This window comes from Perca fluviatilis, chromosome 4, assembly GCF_010015445.1.
Source record: "Perca fluviatilis chromosome 4, GENO_Pfluv_1.0, whole genome shotgun sequence".
NCBI lineage: Eukaryota > Metazoa > Chordata > Actinopteri > Perciformes > Percidae > Perca > Perca fluviatilis.
The window spans coordinates 4,680,053-4,707,251 of NC_053115.1; the positions used below are offsets into that span (position 1 = coordinate 4,680,053).

Below are 27,199 nucleotides of genomic sequence, written 5' to 3' on the forward strand. Positions count from 1 at the left end.
GTTGGTACACTAACAAAATTATTTAGTGTCTTTTTACAGTCCCTCTGATGCAAAGAAATGAATATCTTTCCAACTATCGAAGTAACAACCGCACAGAAACACATCCTATAATAAGGAATGGCTATATAACACCACTGATTGCTGCTGTTGTAAGTCACAATAGGGATATTCTTACTTTCCTTTTGCATCAGGGTGCAGACCCAAACAAGGCTTGGAAACATTTCTTACCACCTTTGCATTATGTCTCAATATCCAAAGCACCAATTTATTTTGTGCAGAAACTGCTTGAAGCAAAAGCTAATCCAAATGGATGCAATCCCACATACACACCGCTGCAAAGTGCTGCCAACAATGACAGGAAGGATGTCTTGAAAGTGCTCATCTCTGCCGATGCACTGGCAACTATGTTGGCTCCCTCTGATCCTCAGACCAATCTGACCATGATTGAAAGACTTTTTAATGTACCTGTGAAAGATGCAGTAAAGTACCGCCATGGATGTATCCAATGGCTAAAAGACACACAGATCTGAACACCTACATTACGGGTGCAGTCAGTCGCCTTCCAAACGTTCCTCAGACGTTTTTAGATCAGTTAGTTGATAGTTTATATGCAGTTTTGTGTACTGTGGAAGACATATCAAATGAGCAAGCATGTGCCATGATCCCCCAACTGCTGGACCGGCTTTGCTCCGAAGATGAACATGATACATGTGAAACTGTTCTGCAAACACTTTATGTGATAACACAGAAAACAAAAGGTACAAATGGCTGGGATCCCGACTTTCTTGAGAAGTTCTGCACAACAGTTGCTCCTTTTGTGAAAGAAGAATACTCTATTAACATTAGAGTCATCACCTACAGCATATTTGGAAACTTGCATTAATTTGAACATGCGGCCAACTTCTTTACATCAGTGGGGATAACTTTAGTGCCTGAGGAGATTCTGACATCTGCAGGTATGCAGATGCCAAAATACCTGAAAGAAGTGCTCAGACGACTGAAAAATAATTTCAGCAAACCAAAGGTGGAACGCGAGGACCTACCTGGATCCAAGAAAAAGAAGGAAAAGTCAGAAAAGCAAGACAACACAAATGATGAAATTTGTACTTCTGCAACTGATCTAACAGCAGCTCCTACTATGGGGTCACATTCAAATGTGAAGCCATTCCAACTCAACACCACTGTATCATCATTAATAAAACACAAATCGCCAACAATCAGCAAGAGGTGGAGAGGAAAACTAGAGAAGCTTCTGAGCACTGATGAAAGTAAAGTAACCAGAATTGGGAGCATGATTTATGTGAATGATGCAGAATTCCGCATAGCGAAGGGAAGTGATGGTACTGAAGTCTTCTTGGGGCTGAGAAACGATGCCACTGAAGTTGCTATTAAGAGAATGTCTAAATGCAACTATCAAGTGCTAAAGAACGAGGAAGGATTTCTGCGACTTCCAGAGCTTGATCATCAATATATTGTACGATATGTTGATGTTGCGGAGGATGAGAACTTATATCTTGGACTTCAACTTTGTGAAAACACCTTGGAAGAGTACATCAGTAGTAAGGATAGGAGTCTGCTGATAAAAAACACTTGTCTATCAGATTCTGGAGAGTTTAAGGGTGCTTCATTGTCAAATTCCTCCAATTCTCCACCGGGATCTGAAACCACAGAATGTCTTTATCGGTAAGACAAGTTTAGAAAATATACTGAAATGATGGGATTTTAAAATTCAGGAAAAAACAGTATTTGAATATATCATGCATATTTATCTTTCTTGAGTTTTTCTACTTGATCTGTCCTACAGATATTAATGGGAGGGCAAGATTAGCAGATTTTGGCATAAGTAGACGGTTACGCAAAGGCCAAACAACTTATCGCACAGCCAGTGCAGGAACTAAATGCTGGATGGCCAGGGAGACTTTAGCCCACGAAGGTGACACTGACATACCATACAAGGCGAACACTGATGTACAGGTCAGTTTTTCTGCCTTACAAACTTAATTGATGACTAATTGAAAAACACTTCCTTTATTGCTAAATGTTCTGTTAATTCTTAAGGTGGCAGGTATGCTCAGTTATTATATCCTTTCTGGGGGACACCATCCTTTCGGCGACAAATCCTATAAATGTGAGGGCAACATTTATGAAGGAAAGTACACTTTGGACCATGTTGAAGATGTGGTGGCAAAGGATCTCATTGAGTGGATGATCAATAAAGAACCAATGAACAGACCTAAAGTGGAAGAATGCTTGAGGCATCCCTTCTTCTGGACACCTGAAAGGTAAGAAAGAAATAGCCTACTAATTGATCAATAATACAATTTTAATCAATGGTCTATCTTCTATGGTGTTGTCAGTCATTTGGTTGTTCTATAATTTTGGTCTAGAGTGAAATATCTCTACTGGATGGAATGGGACAAAATGTGGTACAAACGTTCATGGTTCCCAGATAATGTGTCTTAATGACTGGTGATCGTCTTCTCATTTAGCCTAGTAACAGGTTGACATTTTTGGTTCAGTATGAAATGAGTTCATAGCTATTCTGAATAGCCATACTCAAAGGCAGGCAGGTCATGGGTTACAGTTAGAGATGCACCGATTGACGGGCTCGTGACCAGAATTGGCCGATTTTCACGTGATCGCCCATGACCGGCGACCGGCCAGTCAGTCTGACATATATGCCGATTTTATGCCCGTCAAATGCTGTAAATAAATAACATTGTAAAGGCTGCCATACACAATCCATAGAAATTATATATAGTCTAGAAAATAATAACAATAAATCCACTGTTAATTACATTATCTTAATGCAGTATAATGCACATAAAATACAAATCTGAGCAAGGGCGTTCAACAATCGCCATTATATCGAATCAACAGCCACGTGCAACCTAGCTAGCAGGTGAAGAACACAAGCAACAAAATCACCAGCTAACAATGACTTTATACGACTTACAGTTCTCAAGCACGCACACACGCAATCTCCACTGGCTAGTTATGCTCCGGACAGCAAGTCTCTTTTTTTCCTTTCTCTACCTTTTCCACCGGGTGGCGTGCGGTGTTAAGCGCGTCTGCGCTATTATCCGACATGCACTCTAACAATCACTGCTTATAGACTGTTTAGTTTGTTAAATATATCAAATTCTTTTTGTTGGATATTGGATGTGAAAAGAAGGAAATGGTTCTTTCATAACATTGCACTTTAGATGTGTGTGAATTTCCCACACCAGGAGTCATATATATATATATATATATATATATATATAATATATATATATAGTTCTATTTTATAGTGATTATCTGTTCAAAAAATGTTCTATGTAAAATGTTCTATTAAAAAAAAGATAGAAAATTAATATTTGTGTGTGCTGTAAAGTGGTTAGAAAAAATTAAAACGGAATCTGCTAAATGTGGTATCGGCAGGTCAAACTCAATGAGAAATCGGAATCGGAAATTGTAATCGGTGCATCTCTACTTATAAGCATACATAGGTAAAGGATAAGTGTTACGGCTGCCGTCGGCACCCTCATGTGTATGTTTAATTGAGTGTGATATGTGAGATGCAAAGCAGACTGTGTCATCCCATGCTGAGGATTTGATGGACAAAGGAAGTCCCGCCCAGTTCCTGGAGGAGGAAGCTGATTGGTGCGGCATTGTCTCGAACACCATTTTTAGTTAGTATCATATGAGATTATATAAGGTTCTGTTTATACATTTTTTTTTTTCAGGAAAGTTGAATACTTGAGAAGGACTGGCAACAGGGATGAGGTGGCAAACTGTAGAAAGGCTGACAAGGAACTGGTTTGTTCATTGGAAAAATGTGCTGGAGATGTATCCTTCAAACAGTGGAAAAATAAGGTAACTGCAACATAACTAACTTCTGTATTCCTAAAATCCACTGTATGATTAATTATTGTTGGTGTTGTTGCAGTGTCCACCAGAGTTGGTCCAGAAGATGGATGCCAAGAACAAAGCCTACCCTGACAACACACTGGGATTACTGCGCTTCATACGAAACCTCCACGAGCACTAGTGAGTGAAAGTGATACATGGCCTTGAGATGTCACTAAAAATCCACGAGTTTGCTAGCCAATTGTGGATATTGATCATTGTAGCTGCTAGCTCTTCTGCGGCTTGCTTCTTGTTTGTAGCATGTAGATACTGTATATGATCAGCATACATCTGGCAGGTGACAGTAGGTTGACAGACCTCAGGTAGATCATTGATATATAAACTGAATAACGGGGGACCCAAAATGGAACCTTGGGGAACACCCAAATGAATGTCAGTTATTTCGGAGATGTTATTATCCACACGACCACATTGTTTTCTGTCTGTAACATGTTATTTTATTTTATTTTTTTCATTTAAATGACATCTGATGAAAATTAAACTTTGATAACTTGTTAATTAAAACCTCATGATTAACCAAATCGAAAGCTTTCTTTAAATCAAGAAAAACGGCTTCGACCACTCCTCCCTTATCCAGTTTAGCCTTTATATTTTCCAACAGAAAGACATTAGCCGTTTCTGTAGAATGATGTTTTCTAAATCCAAATTGCATAGTATGTAATGTATGTATGTATGTAATAGTATGTAATCTATTTTTGAACCTGTAGTTAAATACATTGTAATTTGTTCAGATATCCATTTTTCTGCAATTTTGGAAACTGCTGGAAGAGCGCTTATTGGTCAATAGTTGCTGATGACACTGATTACCTGATTTGAATACTGGTGTTATTATTGAAGTCTTCCAAGAACTGGGAAACACTCCTTCATTAATCTACCAATTATTACTATTATTATTTTCTAATAGATGGGATGAGTGCTTCCTTATGGGTTTTATAAGTGCAGTGTCCATCCCATATACAGTATATACTTTGCCTTTAAACCATTAAGAGAAGAGATGATTGAATTTACTTTGAAGTTGTCACTCCTCTAAAATTCATAATGGGGGCATCTGTATTTAAATGAGTAAGAGAGTAATCTGATCTAGCAAAATTCTGAGAGTGCATTTAAAATAATGAAATGCAGCTGCCACTTTACTTGGCTCATGGGTTACATTTCCATCTACAGTGGGGAGAACAAGTATTTGATACACTGCCGATTTTCCAGGTTTTCCCACTTACAAAGCATGTAGAAGTCTGTAATTTTTATCATAGGTACTCTTCAACTGTGAGTGACGAAATCTAAAACAAAAATCCAGAAAATCACATTTTATGATTTTTAAGTAATTCATTTGCATTTTATTGCATGACATAATTATTTGATACATCAGAAAAGCAGGACTTAATATATGGTACAGAAACCTTTGTTTGCAATTACAGAGATCATACGTTTCCTGTAGTTCTTGACCAGGTTTGCACACACTGCAGCAGGGATTTTGGCCTTAATACTTCTCCAGATCCTACAGGTTTCAGGGCTGTCGCTGGGCAATATGGACTTTCAGCTCCCTCCAAAGATTTTCTATTGGGTTCAGGTCTGGAGACTGGCTAGGCCACTCCAGGATCTTGAGATGCTTCTTATGGAGCCACTCCTTAGTTGCCCTGGCTGTGTTTCGGGTTCTTGTCATGCTGGAAGACCCAGCCACGACCCATCTTCAATGCTCTTACTGAGGGAAGGAGGTTGTTGGCCAAGATCTTGCGACACATGGCCCCATCCATCCTCCCCTCAATACGGTGCAGTCGTGCTGTCCCCTTTGCAGAAAAGCATCCCCAAAGAATGATGTGAATGATGTTTAGAAGTTTAGACCAAAAAGCTCTATTTTTGTCGCATCAGACCACATGACCTAATTATTTAAAAATCATACAATGTGATTTTCTGGATTTTTGTTTTAGATTCCATCTCTCCGTCCGCAGAAACTCGAGTGAAGATAATAACGTCTTCTGAAGAGTGCATCATGTTTATTAAATCTTCCGTGTCCTCCTTGGCTACTAGCAAGTGTGGTGGAGGAGGGGGGGCGGTGGCAATTACGTAAGGCTTGTATCATGTGGACGCGCTGACAGTTTTGTTGTCATTACTTAGAATTAGTCATGGGGGCGACAGAAACTACGCACTATAGCTTTAATCCATGGTAGCTAATGTTACAACTCACACTGGTATTAGGGTTTATAATAACAATAATAATAATGCAATAACTTTTTGCATTTGAGGTTAATGATATCGTGCACTGCAATGAGGGGCTTCTCGTAATGGGCGTATGAGAAACAATGTGTTTTTTGAACATCATTTATTGAATGAAAACCATTCTCACGCTGCAAATAAGCCGTGCAGCAAGAGGCCAGCGGAGAGGAAACAGGACTCTGGGATAAAGGCCTCTCATTGAGAAGAAGACAAGTAACAACGCATTATATTCATATTGGAGCACAGCCCGGAGTCTACCACTGTGAATATCACTTTTCAATATTAACCTCTCAGTGACAGAGCAACTCTATAAATAACACAATCTCAGTTACTGTTGGATTTTTATCAGAAGGGGAGACTTGTGTGTTGTTGCCCTTGTCCTGATCTTTCACTGTCTATTCCCACAGGTTGTCTGAAAAATATTCCCCTGTAAAGTGTCCACAGTAAATTATAGTAATGTCTGGTATCTCTGTCAGACATCAGTCACTGGCACATTTTCACTGCAACAGAAAGAATGTTTTTGCTAAGGAAGTTGAGAATGGAGTATGCTCAGAAAGGAAGTGCAACATAACTACTTCGATATTCTGTTTTTGATAAGAGGCACCAAGGAAATATCAACCCATGACCATGCCGACATAAACCTGAAAATGTGTGAGCTGTGAGTAAACTCTTAGTGATTATGGTAAATATCTTAAGATTGTGTTAAGTAAAATGTCCAGAGAAAGAAAAAAATGTTCTCCGCTTCATTGGCGAAAACAACAGCTGTAAATCAGAGGCCGTGTATGCTGTAAACCACTTCATGTCCAGATGTTATTTCATAAGCGAAATCACATAAAAACTCTAACTTTGCTATTTAAACTGAGTTAGGCCAGTATTACACTAAGTCCCTGTGTCACTGGGGTGACTTTATATAGCAGGAATGGTGCAGAATGAGGTTTACTCCAGTAATAGAGACTTTGACAGATTCATGTAGCAGTATATCTGGAACATCTGATAACAGAAGAGACCCCAGGCATGCTTACACTCCAATCTGTATTCCTGCCTCCAGGCCATCAATCCCAGCTTTTGCATTAAAGTTACTGACTACCTTGAAATGCACCTTTTTCAAAAGTGGTTCCCACTTTGCAGAAGTTTGTCTCATTGATCACCTGAGGTCATGAGAGAAATCTTATATAAAGTACTTGAAAGCTATACTTGAGTAAAAGTACAAGTATCTTACAAGAAAACGACTTTGGTAGAAGTTAAAGACACCTTTAACCCTTGTGTTGTCTTCCCGTTGACAACTTTTAGTTTTTCAACATTTTAAATTAAAACGTTTTTTCAACATTTGGGTCACTTTTTTCCAAGTTTTTTCCGATTTTCTTCTGCACTTTTTTGACATTTTTGTCACTTTTTTATGTTCTTTTATCTTTTTCTTTTTTTTAAATGCTATAAAATTAAATAAAACACTCAAATTTAATAACAGTAGTGAACTGATTATTTACTTTACTTGTGAAGAGCATTGTATGGAACCATCCACGTTGTCTTTTTTGACAATTTGGTTGAAAGAAACCCAAATTTCTGATATAGAAACTTTTAGAAAGTACTTGAAAGCAATACTTGAGTAAAAGTACAAGTATCTTACAAGAAAACGACTTTGGTAGAAGTTAAAGACACCTTTAACCCTTGTGTTGTCTTCCCGTTGACAACTTTTAGTTTTTCAAAATTTTAAATTAAAACGTTTTTTCAACATTTGGGTCACTTTTTTCCAAGTTTTTTCCGATTTTCTTCTGCACTTTTTTGACATTTTTGTCACTTTTTTATGTTCTTTTATCTTTTCCTTTTTTTTTAAATGCTATAAAATTAAATAAAACACTCAAATTTAATAACAGTAGTGAACTGATTATTTACTTTACTTGTGAAGAGCATTGTATGGAACCATCCACGTTGTCTTTTTTGACAATTTGGTTGAAAGAAACCCAAATTTCTGATATAGAAACTTTTAGAAAATGGGTCAAATTTGACCCGAGGACAACAGGAGGGTTAAGAATAATACTTGAGTAAAAGTGTTAAAGTATCTGATTTTTTCTTTTTTTTTGTCAGGAAGAATCTTTCACTCCAATGTACGAAAATTTCTTGCAAGTAACAAGTAATGAAGACGCTTCGGGGAAATGTAGTGAAGTAAAAGTATACATTTTATTTAGGAAAAGTAGTGGAGTAGAAGTGAAAGTTTCCAGAAATATAAATAACTAAGTAAAGTGCAGATACGTGAAAATTCTACTTAAGTACAGTAACAAAGTATTTGTACTTCGTTATATTACAACACTGCATGAGAGATAAGATCATTGGTAGAAAGTGGCCTCCACCTTGCATCCTTGACGTTTTCTATGCAGTTATATCTATCAGTGAATACGAATGTTTCAATCTGTTGAAAATTTGAGATTCCAAGTTATTTATTTTTTTTCCATCAAGAAGTAATACATATACCAGCATACTGTGTAATGGCATACTTCAATCAGAGTACAACTCCTACTAGTAACAGTATTCCTCTACTCCACATTTTGATACACACACACATACACACACACTTGGTTTCTAGCTCTCAGTCACCATACCTAGTCCTTATTTCTTAGCTATTATTTTACAACGCTTCATATATGTCCTGCATGCGCTACTCAGTCAGCAGAATCCAAGTTCCAAGTTCATTCTTAACCTTAAAAAAAAGCAGTTGCCGCTGTTCATCGCACTTACTGAAATACCCACAGACATCAACATCTCCCAATTTGCGTTGACTTAAATTACAATTACCTGCAATGACAATAATGTATGCAGAATTCATGTAATTTCTTTATTTTGAGGTATAGTAGTGGTGTAGTGTCTTCCCTTAACATGGGCTGCATTGGGACATTGGCATCACCAATTTCAGTATTTTTCAATACTTTCCACCACTTGGATCTCTTGGGACTTTTATATGTTCTAGAGGAGACTCCACAATAACCATCAACCATAATCGGTGTTCTAACACCCTGCATGCCGTTCACTCAACAGTCGAGTGGTGTAAAGCGCCACCGGAATGGTCATCAACCCGTCTTAGTCTTGTGCGATATTGTGATGTTGGTTAAGTGGGGGGACTGTTAAGTGTTCACAGTCCCAGCTCTTTGACCGTAAGCGTAACCATACCAAACCCAAGCCTAAACCCAACCGGCCAATCACAGCCCATGATAGACAGCTGCCTTCTAGCTACGTTTATCCGTTTCCTGCCCTCCAACTCCCCCTTTTGGTGTTACCGCATCATTGGGTGGTTGTAGCTCAGTCTGTCGGGAGTTGGGCTGGGAACCAAAGGGTCTCTGGTTCAAGTTAACATGTGGACCAAAATACGGTGGTGGACTGGCTGGAAAGGTTACTTATTCACTTACTGGGTACTGCCAAGGCATCTTAAAGGTGTAGACACATATAGCCGGCGGGCGACCGTTGACAGAAAACCCCGTCGATGTGATCAGTCGCGTCCCCGAGGTCCGAAAAACTGCCACAGAACAGACCAGAAAGACGAGAGGAGACAAGACATAATACATCTCTATAACAGCAGGCGGCGCTAATCTGTAATGTTGCACAACGCGTCACATGGGTTTGTTTTCTCCAGAAATTCAAAGCCAGACTGTCATGGCGGCCGTTCAGAGTACGATCTCATATTGTACTAAAATAGTTCACCTGAAACATGTTTCTGAAAACATTTTAAGTGAGAAATAGGCCGTGCAGTTGCTGAATCTGTCTTCATTTCAGATCAACAAAGGTCAGTTTAAAAGATTTTCGTCAGATTTTGAGAGAATCTAGTCACCTCATTCCGCTCCCCGTTTCCGGGTGAGTCCCGACTGCCCTGCCGCCAACTGAACACGTCAGGTCGGCCAAAATGAACGCCGACAGCCCCCCAGATTGACGACGGCACGGGACACAACGAACAGATTTGAGTCACTGACCTCGCCAGACTGTCCCACAGCCGATAATCGGCCTGGTGTGTCAGCCCCCTTATGTGCATGTATAGGTACTGAGCATGTGCGTAATGCAGTGGTGTAGTCTAATGTAGTGGGTACACTGTACCACATATATGTATAGGCTATATATATATAAATATTTTTTTCCTATAGGATACTTATATTTGTCTTAAATGTGCGGTGAAGGGAGGATGCTGGCGTTAGTGTAGGCGGAGCATTTGGGCCCAGTCGCTACGCACGCACTCTGCACTGCGCCAAGGGAGGATGAAAGATGAGAAAAGTCTCTCTGCATGTTCTGCAGTGTTAGTTTAGTTTGCTGTCATATTACTCGACCCCACATTTGTGAACACAAATATCTGAAGTGAAAGTTCTGTCACAAAACGGTGTTGTTGGGTAGCATTGCACATTTTTAGGTGAGTATATGGAAATCCTGGAGAGTTCTTAGTGGGTATACTGCATATACCTGCGTATCACGTAGACTATACCACTGGTGTAATGTGTGTTCTAACAGAGTAAAATTTCCCTTGCTAAATTAATAAATTTACTATTATTAGCAACCTGTTGGCCATCTGGTGCTATGTAGAAACTCCAACACACTTTAGGTTCTGATTTCCACACAGTAGAACTGCCAAACTAGAAGTGAGGCCCAGCTCAGTATGTTTTTATACAAGACAGGCCTGCCTTTCTCCTCACGGTCAATCCGTTACCAGGTCTTGACAATATTTTCACATTCCATTGTGGTGAATCATTGTAGTTTTTTCCCCAAACTCAGGCTGTTTATCTGCAGTCTTGCAGCAACAATTTCCTTTATTTACAAAATGCAAATCCCAACACCCACTTCTTCTAGATTAGTAAATTCCCACATCAGCTAAATAAATGGCACAATTTAAACCTTGCTGTATTCACATCTGCAGAATTTCATATAAGAATCACATCTTCTCTTTATTTTAGAACTTTATTAAATTTGACACAAGATCATTGCATCATCTGCATAAAAACATTTTTTTGCATCAGTGTTTCACAGAAAGACTTTGAAAATACAAAAAAGAGCAAAATACTGTAACATTTAACAATCCAAACATCTCTTGCAAAACGTTCTAAAGCACAGTCACTTTTGTTCCACATGTTGCAACATCATAGCATGTGATGCACCACGTGGGACTTGTGCTCATCTGTTTGTACAGCTTCTGCACCCACAACAGATGGGTTCACTCCCTCTCTGTGTGTGTGTGTGTGTGTGTGTGGGTGTGGGTGTGTGTGTGAGAGAGAAGGAAGTACGTGAGTCACCAACTGCTCAAAGGAAGAAGACAGAATTACAGACCGAGGAGCAACTATTGCCTCACTCTGGCTGAACAGGCCGGAGGAGTTTTTCCGAGAAGATCCCAGAGTGGTTTTGTAGGTCCCTGTGCTGGTTCCAGCTCTCCTCCCTGATCCCCTTCACCAGGCCTTCCTGCTGCGAGACACCACATATAACACATGTAAGATTTTGAGGAAACAAAATCCACCCTCTGATCAGATAATTTGCGAACGAGTGTTTACTTTTGGTGCGATTTCCTGCTTTCTAGAGGAGCGACAATAAATTCTGGGGTTGTATTCACAAACTGTCTTTTTAGTAGCATTAGAAGTCAGAATGGCACTAAAAGTTCAGATAGTTCCCTTTCACAAAGCTGCTGAGAGACACTTTTACTGAGAGCCAGAGAGGACCCCTAAAGCTAAGGGAGGGGACGGGGTTGACCCTGTTGCTCAGTGGGTTGACATGTGACTGGTCTGTGTCGGTCAATGTGAGAAAAAAATAATAATTCATCAACACATACGAGCTTGAAAAGGAACTAGATTGGATCAGATCAAAATATAAAAAAAAAAAAACTACTCAAATAGAAAATGGAATCAAATAAAAATGTAAAAATTAAATTAAATTAGCATTTTATGTTTTGATTTGTTGGTGAGCCGATTGGATCCTTATTAGCTGGACTGAGAAGGACATGCGGCTTATTTTTTTAGGAGTTTCTCAAAAGCCTTTTGTGAATATGGCCCCTGATGTTTGGGTGAGATATAATTTCAACATCTGAAACATTTCCTACTTTCAGACCACTGACACTGCTAAAAATGCATCACTCAACAAGGAAAAAGAACACAGACGTGATGAAAAAGTGCATCACCAGCAGGATGCATACATGGCTCAAACAGAAAATAAACAAATCCTCACATTATACTGGTCCAAACAACATATTCAGGTTCACACAAAAAAGGAGCAGGCTCCAAAGGAAAGTGAGCGCGGCTGTACAAGAACGCACACATTCTCCTTTTTGGCTCGAAATCAGTGGAATACTCTTTCTACAGAGCTAACTTCATGCACTAATTTGCACTTGACTTGCTCCCACCAGTAAATTAATGTGCTAGAATTACTGTGTGTTTTTGGGGGTGGGATTGGGGGACAATAATGTCTGTAGATTTTTGTGATTTGATGTATCTGTATTGTATACTGTAAATACTTTGTATTTTAATGTGCCATCTACCTGCCCAGGGACTACGGGCGGAAATTAGCAGTTTGCTACAACCTGGCATAAGACATCTATTAATGTTTTTTGTGCACTGTCCCTGTTCAAATAAATAAATCAAAATTACACAAACCTCTTGAGTGTCAGCAAGCACCAGGATGATGTCTCCCTGTTCAAACTGGAGCAGGCCGTCTTCAGACGCTGCATGGCTCTCTAATGCCACCCCCTGGTGTAAAAAAAATAATTTTTTAAACGTCAGTTTGCCTAAAGGATTAAATAACAGTTTCCAGGTTTGGAGATATCTGAGATTTGATCCAACTCGATACAATGGAGGTAAACATATTCTGTTAGTGGTGGTCAGAGATTTTGAAAAAAAAAAAAATAATTGAATAAAATTTTCAACAGCAACTAGTCTTTGCAGACACAGTATCCCTGAGAATATGGATACATACAAATACACAGAGAAAAAAAACAAAAAACACATATGGGCTATTTTTCAGTACAGCCGTTTTTTTAAATATTGCGAGCAACTACAAAGGCAATGGTTTTCACATCCTTTGTTTTGGAGTGGAGGAAGAAATCAACAGATATTTCAGAAGCTCATCATCATCATTATCATCATGCACAAAAAAAAACATTTAATTTAAAAAGGTGCTGGTAGGCCTAGCTGTTAAACTTTAGCCTAGCTAGTTGTTTCTCTCCCCCCCCCCCGGGGGGCCAGTCTTTACATTAAGCCAGCATACTGACTCCAGCTCTGTACTTAAAGGGGAACTCCACCAATCGTACACATCAAAGTGTGTTTACAGGTTTTGGGGAGTACTACTGCACTTGAGAAAAAATGTTGTGCAAACTACAAGTTTGAAAATGAAAAATAATCTGTGGGTGTGGAGTTAGAAAGAAGTGAATTTTTTACATTGTGGGTAACGTAGGCAGGTTTTGACAACTAATAATGCATTGAATAAAAGACGAAATCTCTGATTTTGGTCCCGTTTTCCTCCCAACAGTCCATCAGTCAGACTCTTATACAGTATGGGAGTGCAATGCTAAATTGGCGGAGCACTCCTTTAAGACACGACACGAGATGGATCTTCTCATCGCAGCATCAGAAAGCAAGCTAATAAACTTAAATTACCGAATTGTCTTCCTTAAATCAAAAGCATGTACCTTGTATAGGAAGTCTGGTGGATTGTGGGAACTGGAGTCATGGCCTGAGTCAGCTGTCCCCTGGTTGACTGATGCTTCCTCGTCAGTCTCCTCCTGCACCTTAGCGTGTAAGAGGGGGGGTCTATCTTTGGAGTGGAAGGAGACGCGAGGGGCAGGAACCGGTGCAGGTTTGGGCTGTGCCTTCTCGGAGGGTGGATCACTCACATTCTCCTGCTCTGGACTCTGTGGGGCACTATCTGCAGAATCCGAGGGATTGGACACTTCCTGACTTCCCGCCTCTGACTTTGGTACGCTCACCCCGGAGTCATCTGATTGGTTTGTCGCAAATTCAGCTTCAGCTTCAGCGTCTGCGTCTGCGTCTGCGTCTGGCGCTGCCTCCACCTCCTCTGGACTTTGACTCCCTGTGCTCCGGTCGCTGTTGTCATCGTCACATACCGACCGCCTCTTAGGCGTGTTGGCGCCGCTGGAGCTGAGATCGGAGTCGGACGAGTTGACGTCTTTGGATGAGACGCTACTTTCTTCTGGCGGGCCGGTTTCTTCGGAGATGCTTTCAGTTCGTTTGACGGGGGAAGAGGGAACGGCGTCTTTTCCATTTTCGGTGGAAGAATGCACGGAGACGTGGTCGGTTGGGAAGGCCGTGTTGCAAGGGATGGGATTGGAGATAACCAGGGACTTTCTCTTCTTTGACTTGCTTGACGAGCTATTTGAAGAAAAAAAGTCCATTCATTATTATTTTTGGACTTACACGTAGCATTGCATACGTCTACCTGAATAGTGTTATTAGTACTGCAGCATATTGAACAGAAATGGCAGCATTGTGTAGGTGTGCTATTTAGTTACTAGACAGTAGATTCTTGTTGGGAACACAGTAACCACAGATGAGGAAACGTGTGCTCCACGGCGCCTTACCGTACCTGTTCAGACCCTTGATGATGAAAGCTTTTCCCGAGTGTTGAGTCTCCAGTTTCTTCATCACATTGTACAGCTCACGGTTCAGCTGCAACACAAAGTGCAACATGAGCACACAAACACCATACTTAAATGTTATTTAAAGATGCAGTCGTAATAGTTTTCATGGTATTTTCTTTTCACACCTAAGTTAGGGCTGGGCAATATATCGATATTTTATCGCTAGCGTGGTATGAGACTAGATATCTTAGATTTTGGATATTGTCATATCCTTATATGGTAAGTGGTGTCTTTTCCTGGGTTTTAAAGGCTGCATTACAGTAAAATGATGAACTTTTCTGAACTTACCAGACTGTTCTAGATGTTCTTTTATTTGTCTTTAACCACTTAGTCATTATATCCACATTATTAATGATTATTTATCTAAAATGTAATTGTGTAATTTTCTTAAACCAACAATTGTCAACCCCACAATATCAACATCGAGGTATTTGGTCGATGACATTGGGAGATCTGATTTTGTCCATGTCGTCCAGCCCCAACTTAAGTAATTCAAATTACTATGTATGAGTGTGAGGAAATAAAGGATCTGTGTCATATCTTACCACACTCATTTCCTTATAGAAGACATCTCTCAGGTTTGATACGTTTTGGAACACCGTCACATAGCAACCTATCCGGCTACAGAGACAAAAATAGCTCTCAGTTTATCTTTCAGTTCATTTGAATGACCTTCTAGAATATATATAATATACAAGCCAAGTTCAGTTATGTTGTTATTCACACATTTTGGAAAATGTCTGCTTGGACTAATCCCATCTGTAAATCTTACAGGCCAGAAATGCTCATTCACACACCTGACCCACAGTTTATTTCTTTTGTACTTTCGTCATGAAAGTCATGAACGTTTTTTCACCTTTTGGCAAAGCTGCAGACCATGAACCATAACGTTCACAGTTTATGTCCAGTCTTCTTTGCACATCATTCCTATCCCTCTCTCCCCTCGTTTAGTGTCATTTCTCCACTGTCTAATATAGGCATTAACCATTGATATATTGATATAGTGTAATTTGTGTGTACGTTTTCTGATGTAGATGGGCATGTGCATTTGATGGATGCATTTGTATGTTTTTTTCCCGACGATTTAATACTGCAGAGACAAGTACAAGGCAAATTTCCCACTGGGTGGTATATATTATCTTACTTTTCTGCATGAATTAAATAGGACATTTTATAATAAAGAATGTGTATGTGTGTTTTCAGATTTATTCTCATTCAGTAGCTGAACACCTACCCGAAAGGTTTCAAAAAAGGTGAAAACTGGACACATTTCTGAAAATCTCTACCAGGACTTTTTTTAATAATACAACTTAAATTGCTTATTTGCATATGTCCACACACTTTGCATTTGGCTGGTATGTTCCAAATAATCCAGGTGCGTCTCATTAAGTCGTGAATACCCAACACGACCCTTGCACATCAGCTTTAAACTTGCTCATTCATACACAGATATTCTAACTTTATTTATCAGAATCCAAAACTCCACTATGAGAATCCACAAAGTATTATCTACGACCGTGTTAGTTTAAACCATACCTCTGATAGAGAACAGGCAGCTCCTCCCTCAGCTCGTTATTTATTTCTTCAAAGACATTCTGGGTTTTGTTGAACTCTTCCTCTGCCTGTTGAAGAGGATTCAAAAGTAGATTTTTATAAAAAAATAAATAAAATAAAAAACCACTCTCATCAGCCAGCACTTGTTGCACACAAGGTATTTCTGTGCTTTGTGTATTGGAATACTAACGCTACCTTTGTTATTTTGCCATCGTCCTTTTTCTTGGCACTCTGGAGCGCTTCCAGGTGGTGACGTGCTGAATCGTAGTCCACCAGCTTGCGACCGCGTTTGGCAACCCGTTCCTAAAACACAAAGAAGAGTTTAACCCTTGTGTTGTCTTCCCATGTCAAAATAAAGAAAAATTGAAACACGTTTTTGTAGCATTTTTTTCAACATTTTCTGCGCTTCCCCACTACCATAAGTATACACTTACACCTTGTTACCACTATTTTTAAACTCATTTTTGGATTTTATAGTCAATAAACCTCATGTATCCTTTATAAAAATTGACCTAATTTTAGAGCTAAAAAAAATAAAATAAAAAAATGCAGAAAGTATACGTTATGACTGATAGTTAAGATCAGGGGATGTTTATGGATAATCACAGACTGTCAAAGTTTAGTCAAAAATTGATTAAAAACACCCAAAAGTCAATGATCATGTTTAACTGATCCTTAGAGCGTTTCATGGAACCATCTGTGTTACTTTTGGGCAATTTGGTTGAAAGAAACCCAAATTTCTGATGTAGAAACTTTGAAAACAGGTCAAATTTGACCCGAGGACAACAGGAGGGTTAAGTGAACATGTCGTCCGCCAGTGAGAGGATGGATATCTCCACGTGTGTCATCAAAATCAGACTGGTGTTCTCCAAGAGGCCCAGAAGCACATTCTAGTATTTGCATGCAGTTTTGCAGGAACTGATTCAAGTTAAAAAGCATCTGGTTACCTTGACCTCAGGGAACTGGCTCGTGTAGTTTTCCATGGTGCGGACTACCTGGTCACTGAGTTTCTCTTCGTAGTCGTTCCACAGCAAGTCTTCACTCTAAGATACACAGTTGGCATCACATTAGTCTCGCTTCTGGCAGACCTTCCTCCACAGCGCTGCGGAGGAGGGTCTGGCTAGTCCACACAGTATTCCGGGATGGGAGAAAAACACGCTCTGGTTTATTGGCATTTCTTGAAACCAATCACAATCCTCATGGGTGGCGTTAAGCACCAGGCAGAGCCACGGTGCCGTGGCAAAAATAGCCTCGGGAAAGAACTTGTTTTGCTGTGCGAACGGTGGTAGCTTTGCTACTGCCGGTTCTTCCAGACTCGGGCTGGATTTGGTCGAGACCAACTAAATATTTGGTCCAATGGCCAAGTCTAAGACAAGTTTGAGTCCAAATACCATTTACAGTTATTATTTTTATTATAAAAAAAAAAAAGAAGAAAGATCTAGTCTGGTCTGCGAACAGACGTTAGCAGTGCACTTTTCCCCGGTGAATGCGTTTGGTGACTCGTTCAACCAGCTGAGGAGGAGGACAAGACGTGCGTTCATGTTTGGGAGTTCGATAAGAAGGAGAGTTCACCAGGAAAGCTAATGTGGTTGTTCAGTGTGTGGCTCATGTTGTGTCTGCTGTCTGGCTCTGTGACCGTCTGCTCTGCCTATGATAGAACACCGACGTTACTGCTTTATGCATTATGCAAGATTTGATTGGTTGCATCGAAATAAGTGTAGGGAATTCTCTCTAAAATAAGGCCCTAAGGCCTGTCAAATCTGACTCCAATTTATTAATTCCTGTGCCTTCTTACATCGGACTTAAGTTTACCAGAACACAAGGATCAATCGGAGACGAAGAGTTCAGTTAAGCAAAGTTTACTGAGTCCAGCATAAGAGTTACAACACAGCTGTGGGTTCAAAAAACTGAGACTAAGCTTCCCTAGCGACAGATATCAAGTCAGAGTTGGTCCACAAAGTTGTCCTCTATGTGGTGCAACTTCCTCTTCCGTTCTCTCAACCTTCAAACAATGCACCTCTATGCCATAAAAGCCTAAGCTATTTTTATGAGTTAACTTTCTGTGCATCAGAGGCAGAGATGGGGACTCGAGTCTGAGACTCGGACTCGAGTCGCACAAACAGCTGACTTCAGACTTGACTTGCGACTCGACCCAAAAGACTTCAGACTTGACTCGGACTCTAGCTTCGAGACTCGTCAACAACCTGTTTTCATGCAATTATTGCTTTTTAAATCTAAATGTATCATGTATTTCTATTTTCTTTTATTGGCGCATATACGTTGGGGAAACGTATGACGAGCTGCATGTCCCCTGCCCTTTGCCATAATGTGCAACGTAACGCATGCGCTATGCCTATGTGCGCGCACTCACATCAAAAAAATGCATTGACAGCTACATGCATGGTGTGTGGCACCAAGATAAATGATGCCAGATCAGGCATCTCAAAACGCACACATATAGGTCAGTCACTTGCAATGTGAAAGAGACGTTACATTTAGCATATCTTATTCCGTACAAAAATGCTATTACCTTAATAAAAATTAAATTTTTTTTTTTCAGTTGAATTCTTTAAGATTTCATGATGGGTTTTCATTAGTCCAAAATGGTTTAACTGGAAACTCCTTTATTACATGTTGTCTATCCGTCTGTAGATTATAGTAAAGGGATAGGGCTTATCACGGTCTCCCCTGGCTGTAGATAGGTGGGCCAACGCATTTTTTTGTGCATGCATTGTTTTAGTCCGGTGCAACACCGGCATCACCGCCGCTAGTTACCTTAGCGTAGTGAATGGAATCCTATGTTGCCGGTTAGCATGTTGTGAGTAAAAGTGAGCCAACAAAAGACAAAAAAACAACCTAATTAATTGCACTGAGACAAAAAATGCGTTGGCCCATCTATCTACAGCCAGGGGAGACGCTGATAAGCCCCGTTTCAACAAACGGTGGCGTATCCCTTTAACAACTGTTCATCCAATCGACTTCACACTTGGTGGGTGTACAGTACATTCAAGAACAGATAAAGAAAGAGAGACCGGAAATTGTACACTGTAGGGAACTCAAACATTTCATGCATCAGCGATGTAAAAATTGGAATGAACGCTTGGTCCCAAGTAGCTAGCTGTTGGCAAATGACGTGTTTGCTCATTGCTGGGGGACGCAACTAGGTCATGCCAGATGTGTCGCTCAGGACCCAAGGAAGCGCAGTGTCGAGTGAGAAGCTGTTTGCGGAGAAGGGTTCTCGAGAAAGCTGCAAGCAGCAATACCAGAAGCCAAGCAATCGGCCCGTTACGAACTGGCAGGTTTTGAACGGGCACTGCACTAGTTTCTGACAAATTTGTCAAACTGAAAAAAAAGTGTGACTCTACTGTAGCATTTAATTTTGAACACCAGCATTTATGCTTATTACAGTCAAACTAACTGTAAACTGTTAAAGATGTAAAACAACATCTGCCTAAATAGGCTATGTCTCCATCTTTTCATTTTAAACGTTAGCGACTAGCTGGAGGATATATGTGGAGCATTGAGCAGAAATTCTCCTCAGGAGTTGGTTGAGACCTAAACAGAACTAAAAAGGAGAGTGAATATTGGACTTGTATTTGCCAGCTGGCCAGAAACATGATCCCAAATGAACGCTAATGTTGCTGCTGGATCTGTAAATAAGTGTCTGTTTGCTGACATGTTAACCATCAAACGTTATAAGGCCATAAAATGTCAAACGTGTGTGATGTGCAGCTTGTTGTAGTAGCCATAAAAAACTGATTGACACTGCTTTAACCTGTACTGTACATATATGCCTACTGGTGAAATGGGGACCACTCCAGTCTTGATGCATATATTTTCATAGTAACTTATTTCAAGCTGTTTTTACACCTGCATGGTGGAACCTAATATCGTAAAAATAAGGCCAACCTGCTGAAATAAAAGTTGTTTTATCAATTTACCTGGCTATGTGAACCGGCTTTCAGATTACTGTTGAAGCAAACATGCAAAAAAAACACATTATGAACATACTTCTGTAATGACAGAAAGGTCCTCCCCGCCATTCCAATCTGGTTCGTAGATGTCTCGCAGCGTCTGGGACAGTCGCTTGGACGTCTCATGCACGGCTGCAGAAAGAAACAGGAAATTGTTGGACAAAAAAAAAAAACTCTTGGAAATAAAATCATAACTGCATAAGGAGCTTATCATCTAGCATCAGCAGCGCAGTGCATTGTGGTGGTATTGTTTTTAGGGTTTGTGGCACTGTTGCTACACCCACACCAAGAAGGTCAGAACAACACAGGCTTCCTGACTGGAGCTCACAATGCAGGAGCAATAGCTGACAAGACCAGAAACATAGCTGTTTCTTGCACATGAATCACATATGCAATGCTGCGTTTGCCACTTTCACTGCAGGATTGTATTTGTTCTTGTACAACATGGCAACGCAGACAGAATTGCAAAAGTCAGACACAGGACCCAAGAATAGAAGAAATTCACTTCCCTATTCACAAATTCTCCTTAGCAAAGAGTGGCGTTCTGTCAACACTGTGCTGTGGGTATGTATACTGTATGTTGTATATGCTTTCATAACCTACCTTTTACCGCTGCATGGTAGGCTTTGACATCTTTAAACAACCTGCTTCCATCAATCTGTGTGCAGAAGCAAAACACAAAGCAGAAATTACAACAAAGTCAAATTCGGTGACACCCAGCAACAGCATCTCTGTGGCCGATCTGACCCATTTATGCTTCATTATTTCCTTAACAACTTCAAATGTTAAAATCAGTGTGCTTCTGTTTGACTGCAGGCTGCCATTGTGTACAGTGTAACATTTTCTGCATCAAGTTCCAAGCTGTATATTATCCACCAGATCTGATCTTTATAACAATGTCATCAGATGTGGTGATGGTGGGCGCCCGGATCGCTCACTTGGCAGAGCGGGCGCACATATATAGAGGTTTACTCCTCGACGCAGCGGGCACGACTCCAACCGGCGGTCGTTTGCTGCATGTCATCCCCCCCACCCCCTCTCTCTCCCCTTTCATGTCTTCAGCTGTCCTGGAAAAATAAAGGCTGAAAATGCCCAAAAAAATAATCTTAAAAAAAAAAAAAAAAAAAAAAAAAGATGTGGTGATGATAGTGGTGAAGTGAAAGCAGTGTGTTGTCAGCGTGTAGACTTCCTTCCTGCTTCTCCTCGTCAGTTTCCCTCCAATATGTACCACAGTTGTTGCATATAAACTGAATAAGCTTTGAGCAACTTAAATGTGAACCTACTGTAGGCTATGTACTCTTAGCCTAACAGCAGCAATTGACTTACAAAATAATGATGAATGCTAAAACACAGGGTAACAGTAGCACAGGTAGAAATAAGACAGGAAGTCAGTGTACTGATTCAGTCATTTCATTATAAAGCAATATCTAACATTGCACTGTTTATCATCATTATTGCTTTATTTCTTTTTTTACATGCTGCCTTTAAAAATTGTTTTATTTTGTAAAAATTGTTTTATTTTGTGTGTGTGTATATATGTGTATATAAAAAAATAAAATAAAACAATTTTTATATATATATATATATATATATATATATATATATATATATATATATATATATATATATATATATATATATATATATATATATATATATATATATATATATAAAATATATATATATATATATCTTTAGGGCAGACAATGCAGCGTTCTGTCAGCAGATGCCGGGAAACCGCCATTTTCCGATCTATATATATATGGATTGGAAAATGGCAGTTTCAACATCTACTATTTATATATATATATATATATATATAGTAGATTTTTGTTTTGGCATTCTGTGGACAGCAAAGGAAGAATTTCATTGTACAGGGGAATGACGTATGATAATAAAACTTGAAATTGAATTAAAGTTTGCTAACATTAGCACATAAAGCTAATGGTCATACCAGACCAAGCAAGGCAGTGGCAACATAGCCCCTGAGTGTATTACACTGTGTGATGGTGCATTGGATTTATTTTAATTTAAACTACATTTGTAAAAAGGATGACCATGTCATTTTCTCTTTCCAATGTTAGTCATCATCCTTTCAAAAGACCAAAACCGGGCCAAGTTAGTTCATGAGGATGTGGGTAAGCCTTAAAATGGATAGTTTCTTGAATCTGAGCATATACACTATCTCATTTATTTTAGTATAAAAGGGTAATGCTTGTGTACAGATATCTAGAGGAGACATAACAAGTGGTGTGTATACAGAATAGATAAGAAAATAAGAAAGAGCTCTATCTTGTTTCAAGTATTTCCTGTTTTCAAGGGCGAGCTGATTGCCTGAACTTGTGAGTTGGCATCTCAACGCAACAGCGGCAAAAACAGAACAACCGTTCTTTTTTTTTTTTAAGACTCAGCAGTGCTCCATTTATTCGGAGATGTTTGGTAAGGTGTAGTGCAGTGAACAGTAAAGGACAACCATGTAGAGACCTTTAACGCCTTTTTTCACAGTTTGTTTTTGCTTTTTCCAAAGCATTAAAATTGTAAAAAATTTCTTCTACACATTTTCAGCGCTTATTTCTACGTCCCATATTTCCTGATATAAAATAAAAATTGAAAACGGGTCAATTTGACCCCAAGTCAACACAAAAAAAAAAAAGAGGGCATGTTGGTGCACCTGCTGTTTGTTGAGGCTCTGGAAACATAGCTCAAACTGTTCATCCTTGGTCTCCATGGTTTTGCCCAGTTTTTGAAGGACCTGAGAGGACGACAGAGTCACAGTAAGTTTCAACATCACATAGACTTCTAGCATTAATGATTACTAGCCGGACTAATTAAAAAGGAGAATTAGGCACACATGGCAAACTATTAGGTCTACAGTGTACTTCGTAGTCCGCTGCATGCAGCTGTTTGAAAGCCTGGATGCCACAGCACATGACCTTTAACTTTAAATCTGCAACAAAGGCTCTCATTATCATGTCTCTGCTCCCATTATCCATGATTTCCACACACACACAAAAAAAATCTCTGAATCCCCAAAATAGGCTTCAGTCTAGAAACTACAGATTACATGCAAACTTCTGTAGCTGCTTTTTTCGAGGCGAAGCAGTGAAATAAACAAGTCAACCACAAACTGAGTGAGAAAGGCTCAGCAAGCGAGAGGAAGTGCACAGTCAGGAAGTGGCAGCTTCTGTGTCCGCACACAGCTGTACAGCACTGAATAACACTATGATGCTTAGAACGGGAAAGTCCAAGCTACTGTTTTTATTGATGCATCAGACTTACGGTCCAGTCACTCAAATGTAGACAGTTTAAAAACATACAATAGACAATGCTGAGATGACATGTTTTGCTGCTTGCACAGAGAGCGTTTCCTTTTCTCAAGTATCACATGTTCTTACACCGGGTTACGATGAGGTCCAGCAAATAGGCTTGATGTGATTTTATCCTCCACCCCCCACTGGGAGCATTTCATTAGGAGTTACAACTTGGCACTGAGCTAGATAACGGGACTATCAGGCAAGTAACAGTAGCTACAGAGCAATTTATTTCACAAGCAATACTTACATATTCTCTCATTTCACAATTTCGCCTAAAAGGGAAAAAACACATTAAACAAATCCTCTGAAAGAGCAGTTTTCCCTGTTTGGGAGCCCAGTTGTTCATTTTATACTAAAAGCTACAGTCCCTTCAGAGATGCCTCATCTGATGCTTCCAAAGAAACCCTTACTTGAGTAATCCTGAAGAAAAGTCTGTTTACTATTACATCAGGGCATCAAGTTTACTATTACATCAGGGCATCTGATGACTTCATAACCTACTGCCAGGATGAAGCTGGATGACAAAACAAGCTTGGATAAGTCGGTCTCATATCGTACCAAACTAATGACAGTGCTTCTGCTGTACAGTTGTGAAGTTAAAACGGACCCAAAGTAACTTTAACAAGTTTGATTTCCCCTGGCTCACCTTCTCCTGAGCTCGATTTAAAGACTTCTGGACCCGTTTGGCGAGGAATCCGGCTCCAGCCTGGAGGTTCGGGCCCATCTTATTATTCTCTGCCATCGTCGGATCGTCTTTCCGTTTTCTCCTCACTAACACAAGAGCAGTCCGCCTACTGCCTGCTTCCTCTTGAGAAACTGCTTCACGGCGGCAGAATATAGCGACTTAAATTCAAGGCAATAGAGGGTGGAGCAACATAAAAAGTGTCAAGACACACACGCACACACGTACGCACGCACAAACAGGCGGTGTTTTAATCCCAGGCAGCTAGGAACGGAGTTATTTCCATCACTATCAGTGGGAGTCTGCTCCTGTCCAAACTTGTCAAAGGAATTATGGTTAAGAACTGTTTCTGCATGTCCTGATCTGCTGAACCAACACCGTGTACGCTGTTGCAATAGTGCGGTTCGCTAAAGGTGGAAGTCATCCAGCGCCACTCACCTGAAAATGATGTAGTAGATTACGTTTCTCTGATGATGCGTACCTGAGTCAGCGGCGTGACGTAAACAGGGGGAGCCGCGGATTAGCAGTGTAACGACCGAGACTCCTTTAACCTTAAACATATCATCTGTTTCTACGATAATTCAGGGTGATGGTGCTCATGAGTATCTAATTAATTTTGTTATTCTGTATGCAGAAATTTTCTAACTCATCTCCTAATTTTCTACCTTTTCTCATAGAATTTAAATCTCTACTGAAGTTACTTAAAACGTTGGATAACAAAAAAAGTATTAAAATTGTGGAAACTGTAGAGCTTTTTTTCCCTGAAACCCCTGACTAACTGTAAATGTATGTCTTCTTGTACTTTTTATTTTATTTTTATTTTTTTTTTGGTTGTTGTTTGTGATGTCTGTTATTTCTCGTTTGTATTGCCTCTTGTGTTTCTATTTTTATTTATTTTTTAACTTCATAAGTTTGTAAACTGCATTTTGTCAATAAAATAAATAAAATTTAAAAAAGTGTAGTGGCTGAGACGCAGCCTTCAAATGTGCCTCAAAAACTCAGTTTCTTTTGAGGACACAGCCTACGGAAATGAGGTTTTATATATATAAATATATAAAAACACGGGAGATTTTTTTTTTGGTTTCCCAAGGCATCCAGTTTGAAGTCCTCCTCCTCACCCACAAAGCCCTCCATAACCAGGCTCCTTCCTACCTCCCAGACCTGCTCCGCCGCCACCATGTGACCCGCTTAACTCCACCCCTCAAAGAATCGTAATCGAGAATTGATAAAAACCTGAATCCAAAGGAAGAATCGGAATTGGAATCTGAATCTGTTCAAAATCCAAACGATGCCCTAACCCTACCTCTGACACAAACCTCCTCTGCCCACCCAGGGGGAGTAGCATACAATTCTGCTGGGCCCTGTAGAAAGGCATTTTCTACGGGCCCCTCCCCGCATCTACAGCTATTCATTCTAGCATCTTTTGGGGCCCTCCTCACACGACGGCCCTGGGTACTCAGTCTCCTTTCCCCCCCCCAGTCCGACACCCCTGTCCCCACCACTCAGGACCACGCACCGTACCTGGGGGTGACAGAGCTGTCACCATTGCAGCCCCCCCTCCCTCTGGAACTCCCTACCCATACACACATCTGTGACTGTACTGACCTGCACACATTCAAAACACACCTCTTCAGATTAGCTTTCCACATACAATAGTCTTACATTACTCACCTGATAGCTACTGGTTTCACTGTTTTTAATTGCTTTTGATATGCTTGTTTTATGTGTTGGTTTTATTGCTTATCTATTTTTAATGTGCTAAATGTGCTGGTTTTACTGTAAAGTGTCTTTGAGTACCATGTAAAGCACTATATAAATAAAAAGTATTATTATTATTATTATTATTAAATAAGGTATTGTACAAGGCTTTGTATTTCTGCCATTCTCAAATGTTGTTAATTTGTTTTAAAATATCTAGGCTCATGATTTATGTACCGTTTCCTGTTTCATAACTCTGATGCTGGTATCAAATGGCCAATTAAGCTTTCTTTGCTGACCTCAGCTGTTTGCTGAGTTACCCATTGTTGACACATCTGCTTCTCACAATAGTAGCATGACTAACACTGATGTCCCAACCCAATGTGGCCTGCTACTTCACATTCAGAAAGCAAGCAACACGATCAGATCCAGCCTACATGTCCTTTGATTGAGATTTTGAGTAATGTACTATAGAACATCACCTGTATCCTTGACCTTAATCCTTATAGCGTCCCAACCTCCTGATAGAATTAATTAATTGTAGCCTATTGACTTAATACGTGTAAATGCGTATGGAAAAGCCACTCATTATTTTGGTGTAAAAAAAAGAATGTAGATAATAAAAATAAAGCTTTGACCTACAGTTACAATTTACAAGCATTAAACTAAAATGTATGCCTGGGGTGCCCGGATAGCTCAGTTGGTAGAGCGGGCGGCCATATATAGAGGTTTACTCCTTGACGCAGCGGGTTTGACTCCGACCTGCGGCCCTTTGCTGCATGTCATTACCCCCCCTCTCCCCTTTCATTTCTTCAGCTGTCCTGTCAATACAGGCCTAAAATGCCCAAAAAAATAATCTGTTGGCCTAGGGACCCAAAGGGTCAGGGGGGGCCCTGGGCTTTACTTGCAAAATGTCACTGAAAGAGACAAATTCAAATTGTACTCTTATATGTAGACACACACGCATGCGCGCGCACACACACACACAAAAGTAAATAAAAGGCAATTTATATCTGCATATGGGGAGATCAAATTTACAGAAAATATATGTTAATTAAATGAATGAATTCTACGATGATCAGATGAGTTTTTTCTTAAGGGTATGGGGTGGCACTGGGGGGGATGGACTCATGCCCTCAGCTACGGCCCTACACAAAATACATTCACTTACAGGTGTGTGTGTGTGTGTGTGTGTGTGTGTGTGTGTGTGTGTGTGTGTAATGTTAGTTTATTTTGAAAACTTCGAATCAAGAGG

General features: G+C 40.0%; 2 protein-coding genes across 4 annotated transcripts; one reads left to right on the forward strand and one right to left on the reverse strand.

Annotated features, from left to right (window-relative positions):
• The first annotated feature begins 1,825 nt into the window (after positions 1–1,825).
• On the forward strand, positions 1,826–4,292 carry LOC120558218 (sensor for unfolded proteins in the ER ire1-like). The gene is made up of 4 exons (XM_039799179.1): positions 1,826–1,974; positions 2,059–2,282; positions 3,729–3,858; positions 3,932–4,292. The coding sequence occupies exons 1-4, from the start codon at positions 1,906–1,908 to the stop codon at positions 4,031–4,033; spliced, it is 525 nt and encodes a 174-aa protein (XP_039655113.1). The 5' UTR covers positions 1,826–1,905; the 3' UTR covers positions 4,034–4,292.
• A 6,740-nt stretch (positions 4,293–11,032) lies between these two features.
• On the reverse strand, positions 11,033–24,689 carry bin2b (bridging integrator 2b). 3 transcript variants are annotated; one of them, XM_039797341.1, is made up of 13 exons: positions 24,479–24,688; positions 24,211–24,380; positions 22,922–23,002; positions 20,854–20,908; positions 20,288–20,382; positions 17,224–17,319; positions 16,472–16,579; positions 16,259–16,344; positions 15,268–15,343; positions 14,668–14,750; positions 13,754–14,453; positions 12,723–12,815; positions 11,033–11,544 (listed from the first exon to the last, which is right to left on the reverse strand). In XM_039797341.1, the coding sequence occupies exons 2-13, from the start codon at positions 24,304–24,306 to the stop codon at positions 11,431–11,433; spliced, it is 1,683 nt and encodes a 560-aa protein (XP_039653275.1). In that variant the 5' UTR covers positions 24,307–24,380; positions 24,479–24,688; the 3' UTR covers positions 11,033–11,430. The 3 variants fall into 3 exon arrangements, with proteins under 3 accessions (XP_039653275.1, XP_039653276.1, XP_039653274.1); XM_039797342.1 differs by having other exon boundaries at positions 11,033–11,541; positions 24,211–24,689; XM_039797340.1 differs by having other exon boundaries at positions 24,211–24,688.
• Positions 24,690–27,199: the final 2,510 nt, after the last annotated feature.

Coding starts and splice junctions, on each gene's coding strand:
- LOC120558218 (XM_039799179.1), top strand. CDS start 1,906: ATGGCCAGGGAGACTTTAGCCCACGAAGGTGACACTGACATACCATAC. Junction 2,283..3,728: donor TTCTTCTGGACACCTGAAAG/GTAAGAAAGAAA, acceptor TTTTTTTTTCAG/GAAAGTTGAATACTTGAGAA. Junction 3,859..3,931: donor TCAAACAGTGGAAAAATAAG/GTAACTGCAACA, acceptor GTGTTGTTGCAG/TGTCCACCAGAGTTGGTCCA.
- bin2b (XM_039797341.1), bottom strand. CDS start 24,306: ATGGCAGAGAATAATAAGATGGGCCCGAACCTCCAGGCTGGAGCCGGA. Junction 20,383..20,853: donor CTACCATGCAGCGGTAAAAG/GTAGGTTATGAA, acceptor TTCTTTCTGCAG/CCGTGCATGAGACGTCCAAG. Junction 15,344..16,258: donor CTGCCTGTTCTCTATCAGAG/GTATGGTTTAAA, acceptor TTGTCTCTGTAG/CCGGATAGGTTGCTATGTGA.